The sequence below is a fragment of the Staurois parvus genome, unplaced genomic scaffold, assembly GCF_062004578.1.
Source record: "Staurois parvus isolate SC_StPar_1 unplaced genomic scaffold, SC_StPar_1.0 ptg000022l, whole genome shotgun sequence".
NCBI classification, from domain to species: domain Eukaryota; kingdom Metazoa; phylum Chordata; class Amphibia; order Anura; family Ranidae; genus Staurois; species Staurois parvus.
Window position 1 is genome coordinate 9,385,473 of NW_028317818.1, and position 10,328 is coordinate 9,395,800.

The following is a 10,328-nucleotide window of genomic DNA, read 5'->3' on the forward strand; positions in this document are numbered from 1 at the left end:
TGGCAGGATCCACTACCACAACACCGACTATTTTTTCATAAATTCCATTTCCATAGGATATAACTCAGCAAAGAGTTTTGGAGGGATGAACACCTTTTCAAGATTTGGTGAATACTTATGTAAAGCACATTTAAGTACCCATGTGTGTGTGTATGTACAAGGGAAAATCTTTCTACACTTCGCCAGCTGTTTACTGCCAACAGAAGCGTCTTTAAGCTGAGAGATTCCAATTCTGCTTGGAAGAGACTATCAATAAGTAGAAAAAACATGACGTGAAAACGTAGCTTGTGTCCAACGTACATAACATGCAGGAGGTGAATATTCTTCTATAGGATTCTCTTCTGCATCTACCTCCCATTCCGCAATATATTCCTCAAAGAGGGTAGGAGGTTCAGGTAGTGGAGAAGCAGAAGACTGCTTTTGAGCCCTAGAGGTTCTAGAAGGACCAAGAGTTTTCCAAAGAAATCTGACAGATTTGCAGTGAAATCTTCCTTCGTGAGATAGACCATTTGTTGTGCACCTAAGAGAGAGATAGAATTAAAGTGATATTAAAGGCAGATTAAAAAGCACAAACAAAAAAACCCAAGCATGTCATACTTACCTGCTCTGTGCAGTGGTTTTGCACAGAGCAGCCCTGATCTTCCTCTTCTCAGGTACTCTGCCAGTGCTCATGGCTTCTCTCTCCTAGTGAGTGCCTCCAGAGCAAGCAACTTGCTATGGGGCATCCAAGCAGGCTCACTCCTGAGCCACTGTTCTGTGTGTTTATGCACACACAGTGCTGTGACCCGACCCCGCCCTGTTCCTTTCTCTCATTGGCTCACTGGCTGTGATTGACAGCATCGGGAGCCAATGACTCCCGCTGCTGTGTCAGCCAATGAGGAGGGAGAGTCCCAGGAGAGCCGAGGCTCACTGGATCGCAATGTGGTTCAGATGAGTATGGGGGGGGCAGCTACACACAGGTTTTTTACCTTCATGTATAGAATGCATGAAGATAAGAAACCTTGAGCCTTTGCAAGCACTTTAAAGGAATGGAGCTGTTAATATTGGACCTTGATTCAGTGCAAAGGAACAGCTATCACCCTGAACATTTCACTGGTTTTCCTCAGATTTGTCAGTATCACAACTGCTATTGTGTCCTTTTTTCTCAGCTCCTCTGCATTTTGCCTCAGCCATTGCTAGGTAAGGGGATCTACTGTAAGGTACTCATGAAACTGATGCAGAATGAGAAGGTATTTGCATGTCCAAGAAAAGAACTGCTGTAAACCAGGGTCTGGCTGATGTCCTGGGTCTGTGTCTCTGGAAAAGTAGGCAGCCTTGCCTTCATGGTGGAATTGTCAGGTGACAACCCGTAGGCATGATGCAACTAGGTCACATCTCAAGCAACAGCAATCTGTGGGAAAAACCCACCAATTGAAAGTTAATCAAAGTAGTGGAGAAAAATAAAAAGAAAGTTTAGGAACTTCTCCATAGGAGAATAGGTCCATTACCTAAGGATACCAGCAAAACTGGAGTCCCACGGAATAGGTGGAGTTATATGAGGATGAGATAGGGGAGTTCCCAGCAAAGTTTTTGCCAGTGTCCCGAAGACAGTGGCTTATAACCCATGGTGTTTGAATACAAGTCCTGTGTCCTGTATTCTATGATTAAGATAGTTCACCTTTAGTCCATCTAACGAACCTTCTTCCATGTGTCTGGATGAGCTTCCCGCATGTGGTTTGGCAAACTCCAAACTTGTATTCATTTTTTTCTTTAAACAATGGCTTTTTCCTGGCCACTCTTCTATAAAGCTCAGCTATCTGCAGTGTGCTTAAAGAGCTCCAATGGACAGATACTCCCATCTCCACTGTAGATGTTTGCAGCTCCTTCAGTCCTTGGTGTATTTGCTGCATCTCTGATTAATGCCCTTATTGCCAAATTTGTGAGTTTTGGTGGGCAACCCTCTCTTCTCTGAGTAGCAGTGCCATAATCTTTCCATTTTGTTCTAATATTTTAATGATGCTCAATGGGATGGTCAAAGTTAGGGATTTATTTTATAACCTAACCCTGATCTATATTTATCTATAACTATATCTTATATCTATATCTTTATCTCTGGCCTGTTTGAAGAGCTCCTTGGTCTTCATGTTGCCTGCTTAGTCTTGTTGCAGACTCAGGGGCCTTTCAGAAGAGGTGTATTGCATTTATACTGATATCATGTGATAAGATGTTATTGCCCACAAGTGTACCATATATAATCATCTAATTATGGGACTTCTGACATTTGAGTACATCTTACTACCCATAGCAAAGAGGGTGAATACGCTAAAGATTTCTGATTTTTTTTTGTCTTAATTATTGTTTGTGTCACAATAAAAATATTTTGGACCTTCAAAGTCATAGGCATGTTGTATACATTATATGGTACAAAGCCCCCAAAAATAAAAAAAATTTCCAGGGTGTAATAAAAAATAAACAGAAAAAAGGAAAAAACAAGGAGGATAAATACAGTCACAAGACACTGTATTTGCACTCAATAAGCAAAACCCTTAAAGGCAAAAAAAAACATATGCAGCGCATCCCTGTAATATATGTATGTTTTCCATTCTTTATGCCATTAACCCTTTTACTGCCACTGTGTCTTCCAGCTGGGGAAGGGAAGGTGTACACTCCAAAAACGGCTTGCTGGCTTTCCTAAAAGAGAGATCCTAATTGTTTTCTGTATATTCTGAAAATGTAAACCCTCTACGTCATGCTTCTCATGCTCTGCTGTCCCATCTGTGGGTCCAAGACCCGCATGGCAGGTGCCTCTGGTTGTAGGGGAGGGAGGGCAGAACATCCATTCACTGATCTTCCCTACCTCCAAAGAACCTGGAAATAATTTATATAACCTCACTTCCAGTTTTTGATGTCCTTGGCTGCTGCGGACAGGGAAGAAGCTAGTAGAGTGTGATGTGCTCTTCATTAACTTCAGTGGAGGGCAGATGAGACATCATCTGCTGTCTCATTAACCAGTTCCTGACTGCGCTATAGCAAAAAGACAGCTATAGTGCAGTCAGCTAGTTCTGGGAGGGCATCCGTGGACATTCTCTCAGAACCACACACCCCGAGCGCCCCCTGCGGAGCGCACCGCGCACGAACTGTGATCGCTGTGTCCTGCAGACACAGCTGATCACATGTCCAGGTAAAGGGCCAATCAGAGCCACCTTTTACCATGTGATCAGCTGTGTCTAATCATAGCTGATCAGTGTAAACAGGAAATGCCAGTTATCGGTAGTCCTCTCCTCATGTTGACAGCGTGTGAGGAGAGGTAAGCCACATTTCTCAGAGGGGACATCTACACTGATCATCAGGGTATTGATCATCAGTGCCCTGATGATCAGTGTAGCCCCAACAGTGCAGCTAATAGTGCCCATCAGTGCTTTGTATCAGTGCCCATCAGTGCTGGCTATCAGTAACCATCAGTGCTGGTTATCAGTGCCTCCTCAGTGCTGGCAATCAGTGCCCATCAGTGCAGTCTCATCAGTGCACATCACTGAAGGAAAAACAGTAACTAAGAATAAACTATTTTTTTTGGTCTTTTTTTCTTTGGTTAGCAAAACATAAAAACCGTAGTGGTAATTAAATACTACCAAAAGAAAGCTATATTTGTCTCAAAAAAATAAAAAAAAATTTAGTTTGGGTACAGTGTTGCATGTCTGCATAATTGTGAAAGCTGAAAATTGGCCTGGGCAGGAAGGGGGTAAAAGTGCCAATAGGCTTGCGGTTAAACAGAACATGGTACAAAGAGTTTATCAATGTCAAAATATAAATTTACAGCCAAGCACTTAGAATCCCCTCCCCCCGCAAAAAAATTGTGAGTCTGCCCCGCCCTTATGTACACTATATTGCAAAACGTATTGGGTCATCTGCCTTTACACGCACATGAACTTTCATGGCATCCCAGTCTTAGTCTGTAGGGTTCAAAAGTGAGTTGGCCCACCCTTTGCACCAATAACAGCATCAATTTTTCTGAGAACACTGTCCACAAGGATTAGGAGTGTGCCTATGAGAATGTTTGACCGTTGTTCCAGAAGTGCATTTGTGAGGTCAGGCACTGATGTCAGATGAGAAGGCCTGGCTCACAGTCTCCGTTCTAATTCATCCCAAAGGTGTTCTATGGGGTTGAGGTCAGGACTCTGTACAGGTCAGTCAAGTTCCTCCACCCCAAACTCGCTCATCCATGTTTTTATGGACCTTGCTTTGAGCAATGGTGTGCAGTCGTGTTGGAACGGGAAGGGGCCATCCCCAAACTGTTCCCACAAAGATAAGTGAATGAAATGTCCAAAATGTCTTGGTATACTGATGCCTTAAGGGTTCCCTTTACTGGAACTAAGAGGCCAAGCCCAACCCCTGAAAAAAATCCCACACCATAATCCCCCCTCCACCAAACTTTACACTAGGCACAATGCAGTCGGGCAAGTACCGTTCTCCTGGCAACCGCCAAAACCAGACACATCCATCAGATTGCCAGATAGAGAAACATGATTAGTCACTGCAGAGAACACGTCTTCACTGCTCTAGAGTCTAGTGGTGGCATGCTTTACACCACTGCATTCGACACTTTGCATTGCACTTGGTGATTTCAAACTTGGATGCAGGTGCTCGGCCATGGAAACCATGAAGCTCTCCATGCAATAATGTGCTAATCTGAAGGCCACACGAAGTTTGAGATCTTTAGCTATTGACTCTGCAGAAAGTTGGTGACTTCTGTGTGCTGCAGCATGCACTGACCCCGCTCTGTCATTTTAAGTGGCCTACCACTTCATGGCTGAGTTGCTGTTGTTCCCAGTTGTTTCCATTTTGGTATAATACCACTAACAGTTGACCATGGAATATTTAGTAACAAGCAAATTTCACAGATGGACTTATTGCACAGGTGGCAACCTATCGCAGTACCACACTTGAATTCATTGAGCTCCTGAGAGCGACCCATTTTTTCACAAATGTTTGTAGAAGCAATCTGCATGCCTAGGTGCTTGATTTGATACACCTGTGGCCATGGAGGTGATTGGAACACCTGAATCCAATGATTTGGAGGGGTGTCCCAATACTTTTGGCAATATAGTGTATGTGCACATAGGAATGTAAATGCACCTTTTGGGAGCACCTATGTAAGAAACATTCACTTGCACTACACTTGTTACATATCACTGGGCAATCGTTCTAGGACCAATATACACAGTTAAGTCCAAAGTGTCGAACTGTAGGGACTTTTTAAAGCATCGCCTATGGAATATAGGGTACTATGGGCATACACAATTTTACAGATTGATATGCTTATTTAGTTCAACTTCATCTTTTATATTATACCAAAAAATTGTGTGCTCTAAAATTAACTTCATTGTATTTTTTACATACCAATGTGACATAACAATTGGAACTTCCACCATATTATTCTCCAGGGTCTCAGCTTTCAGAAAATATATGTTTGGAGGTTTTAATTAATATCCTAGTCTAAAATGATTTTAAACACTTGTGTAAAAAAAAAAAGCAAAAATTGCTTTGGTAGCAAAGAGGTTAAAGACCCTACAAGCGCAGAAAAATTGCAGTTAAGCAGACTAAAAATTAACTTTTAAATCCTGTTGTGAGCTGAGAGCATGCCACATTTTGGTGCAGAGTGGTGTCAGCGCTGCCTAGCCCTCTTATCATGTTCTTTACAACATAAAAACAAGTTGTTCTGTACTCCCAATATACTAATTGGGGGTTCTAATTATATTCCTTGCGATAGAACCGGAAGTGCGCACAACACACAGGCCAGCTATGAACGTCTGAAAAGAGCAGCAATTTTTTTTTGCTTTTCAAATGGCTATAAAATGGTATATTTAATAGGGCAGAGGAAGCGTATATAAGAGAAGTTTCCATATTATACACTTTATATTTGAACTAATTCAGCTGTTTATAGTTTTACTCTACTGAATTCAGTATCCTATTTCATTTATGTTTGGCGTGTCTGTTAGCTGTTTGAAGGGATGATTTCGGAGCAGTTTGGAAGACTGGAGCTGTTTAGCTAGCATGAGTTATTAAGTACCTTACTTTTGTATTTTTCCTTTTTTTTTTACAGATGTATGCTAGGCTGCTGCCTTATACCTTGCTGTGTAAACAGCTGCAAAGATGTGAACCACTACTGCCCCAACTGCAAACACCTTATTCACAAATACAAACGTTTGTAGGAATTATTCTGTAATTGATTAGAAGAAATACATTGAAAGAAATACACTGGCTTTACCTGTATAACTAGTGTAATAAACACATTGATGATGCATTTAAAATTGACTTAAATATTTATATTTACCAATTATTTTTATAGCAAAATCTGGTCTTAAGTGAAGTTGCCATCTGTGAGCCTAAATGGTGTTAGTACATAGTTGTGACCACATTCAGTAAAATCAGTTATTTAAGAACCCAGAGGGTCCTCAGGGGCTGAACTTCCCAGTGTTTGGACTAAGGCTGGCCATACATTATACAATTATCTGCAGATTTTCTGCCCAATTTCCTTTAGATTTACCTTCAACTATGTAGTGCAAGGGCCTGCCTAATTGGATACAACTGAAAGTGTTGTTTAGGTTTGTCCTCCTATTATATGGTTTTTGGTAAATCTAAACCAAAAATCTGCAGATAATTGTATAATGTATGGCCAGCCTAAGTGCCAAAAATCTCTGACTGGAAAAAAGGCTCAATCTTCCAAGTCATAGAGGTTCCACTGATGATCTGCTGATGCCAGCACTGCACCCGAATACAAAAGCACTTGTATCAAAAATCAAGCAACATGATCTTGGGAAGCAAAATAGGGATTGTATTACTTAATGACAGTATGCATTAAATAACTTCAAAAACTCATATAGGAATAATAATGTTTACATTGTTATATAACTCCTGAACACAGTTTTGCAACTATTTACATGTGTTAGTAAAACTGTACATATCATCACTACTTAGTGTATCCAGGTGGATTATACCATTTTTTCAGGATAAACCAGGCTTTCATTCTGTAGTAAATAGTAGCAGTAATAAATAGTAATGGATATCTTGGGGTTTTTTTTTATTATCAAAGGACAACTTGCCCAAAAGAGTAAAAAAAATATTTTTTAAAAAACATAGCTGCATATTTCTCGCTATTACCGTAACCTACCACCAAAAACAACTCATAATAAATTCTTCTGCTCCTGACAATAGCAGTGATGCCACTTATGTGTATGTTATTTGTTCTTTGTACCCATTGTAGGGCCAAGAAACTTTTTTTTTCTTTCTAAAACACACTGGGGTAGATTTATTAAAACTGGAGAGTGCAGAAACTGGTGCAGCTATATACATGGTAGCCAGTCAGGTTCTAACCTCAGCTTGTTCATTTAAAGTGTTACTAAACCCAGGACCCTGCATTCACTATATCTGGTCTCCCACGGTACACAGAACATGGAAATGCAATTATTTTAGTAAATATAAACTGCTAAATACCTTTTCTAATCAGCAGATACAGCAGTCTTGTGCCTTCTATCAGTGTCCAGCTGAGCATTTATTACAGCTTGTAGGAGGAGTTTTCATTCTCCTTTCACTGCAAAGGAAATTGCATGACCCCTGACCCTTTGTCTGTGCAGATCTGATTGGCCCTGTGCTGATCACACGCATCCTTCCAAGAAAAAGAAAAAAATGCTCTAGCAGTACACACCAAACTGAGCATGTGCAGAGTGCCCCCCGAGGCTGTGCTCTATCAGTAGATAAAATGGGGAATGTGGAAGAAGGGGAGGATCAGAGAAGACAGGATCAAACATCCTTTTTACACAATGGAGAGGATTAACCCCTTAAGTTCCACACTGAGTATAACAAGTATGCTTTACTGCATATACAAACTGATTTTACTGTTGTGCGTTTAGTAACACTTTAAGCTTTGACAATCAAACCTGGAAGTTGATTAGTTTCTATGAAGAGCTGCACCAGATTTTATACTTTCCAGTTTTAGTAAATAACCCCATTAACACTGATACTAATTAAAAAAAATGCTTTTGTTTTATCCTACCTAAACTACACTAACCCTGACTTTTGACCCTAACCTTGACACTGACCTGGATCAAACCCTGATCTAGCTATTTTTCTTCATATTTTATCTTTATGCCTTCTTTACACACACATCTTTATTTTTCATTTTCTCCTCTGCAAGGAGAAAAAAAGATACAATGTACCTTTCTTTCCATTTAGAGCAGGAAACACACACAAGGGAAGGCTGTACAGAAACTGACCACTGTGATAGGCAGTCAGCAGGTGATCGGAAATCAGACCTTCCATTTCCCAATCGTTCGTACGAGACCTGGGGCCCCTGGTGAGAGCCCAGTCTCTGTGCTGGCAGTGCTCCAGCACAAAGACGTGCATGTACATATGCGGCTTCATGGAAAAAGAACAACTGCAGTGAGGCCTCATGTATACGTACGGTCAACAGCAAGAGGTTAAATGTCTATTAATCAAAAGTGTATTTAAAGCAGCAATAAACCCAGAAGCAACTGTTTATTATACTGCAGTTTACCAATTCCTTTACATGATGGCTGCATTAGTCTTCTTTTTTAAGCTTTCTTCCCTTTATTTCCACCTGGTGATTCAGTCAGTAAATCTGTTATTTTTCAATATAACAAGCTCTCCTACAGATGTAGCAGTTAGAGGTGTGAGACAAATCATTTACCACTAACAGGGGTGCTTACAATGATCAGTTTTTACTTATGTAAAACCTTTATCCCAAAAGAAACAAAAAACTGTTACTGTAACTGCTTTAGCTCCAGTGTGAGCTGCAGTTTGGCTTCAATTTGTTAGTGTATCTAAATCTGCTAGTATATCTAGCTCCCCCTCCCCCAGACTGACAATGCTGGGGCACTCTGATAGAGGAAGTGTGTTACTAGCCAGATCATTTGATTAAAACAGAGAGTAAAAGCCTAAAAAAGAAAACTAATACCCCCACATGGATCAGTAAGCTGCAATATATTACATTTTTGGTTTGGGGTTTAAAATGTAGTCCACTACAGCTAAAAGTAGACCACTCCAGCTTTTGATTAATGAAAATGTCTGAATCAACCTGCTTACTAGATCCTGTGGAAGTGAATATGCACCTGTTTAGCTTCTCTGAAAGTGATGGCACAGCTTTGGAACTTGTATCTTGATTATGATACAGAGAATGCCACCTTCCGTATGGAGGTGTTCAGGAACATCTAAACTAGTCACATAACCTAATACAGATTAAAAAAAATAGACTTTCCCAAGGAAAAAGAAAGACTTTATTTTTTTCAACAGATGCTTTTAAAAAAATGTTTTGCAAAAGTATAGCATTCAAACAATAGCCAACACACCCTACCCACTGCCTTACCTTTAGAACAGTCCTTTCAAATAAACCACAAACAGTTACAGCTCCATAAATGTTTCCTTTTGCATAGCACATACTCCAACAATAATGTAATACAATGTTGTCTAGCGTTCACAGGGGAGGTTACATATAAAAATGTATTCACACTATACCCATTTGAATGTAAACATACTAATATCAGTGTTGAATATTACTATACTATACCAATTTTGAATATATGAATTAACAATTGTCTGATTTATTTTTAATGGGTTAATAAAGAATCTTCACGCCATATCCTATTGTGTCCAGCTGACTCCTTCTTCCTTATTCACCACTAAAACTAAACTAAAAATGCCAGGTGTATTAGTAGAATCTACTAACCAGAGGTGTGTGGGGGGAGGTAGCACTAAGACGCATCTACCATGTGTGCGTTTGGGGATGGACCATCAGCAATGGGGGTTAGTAGAAGGTCCATGTGGAGTTGGTGTTCAAGTCCATCTTTAGTGGGGGGCTTGTAGTAGTATGGACTTGTCCGAGGAGGCAGCCAGCTGTAAGAGCTTGTAGATACTCCTAATGCAGGTAGAGAAGAGAGACAGCAGAGCCACTCTAAGTGTAGAAGGTTAAAATCAGGCAGACTTAATGGTAAAATTGCACTCACATAGATAGGTAACAGGTAGGCATGTCGAGTGATGGAGGTCCAGTGGGAGCATCAGGTCTTTTGGCCGTGCTCTGGGTGTATTCCTGCAGCTCCAGTGGTGTCCAGGGCTCGGGGAGTAGCAGAGGGGCGCAGGGAGTCTCGCAGGGATGAAGTCACCGCATGGACTAGGTTTCCAAGATGGCACGCGTTTGAAGCATGCTCACTCCTTCGTCAGGCCTTCTAACCAGGCCTATTTAGTATCATCTGTGGAGGTGAGGTGTGCAGCCATTTTCCCATCAAAGTAAACTTGTAATTTTGTCTGGAGATCCCCTATGCTGATACACTAATCTTTTA

At 40.8% G+C, this 10,328-nt stretch overlaps 1 protein-coding gene across 1 annotated transcript in view; it reads left to right on the forward strand.

Moving 5' to 3' along the window:
* LOC149472201 (lipopolysaccharide-induced tumor necrosis factor-alpha factor homolog) overlaps positions 1–9,631 on the forward strand; it is a 37,006-nt gene extending 27,375 nt beyond the window's left edge. The window contains exon 6 of the mRNA XM_089692192.1: positions 6,080–9,631. Coding sequence (XP_089548318.1) covers positions 6,080–6,188 — 109 coding nt within the window. The 3' untranslated portion in view covers positions 6,189–9,631. The remainder of the gene's footprint in view (positions 1–6,079) is intronic.
* The last annotated feature ends 697 nt before the right edge of the window (positions 9,632–10,328 follow it).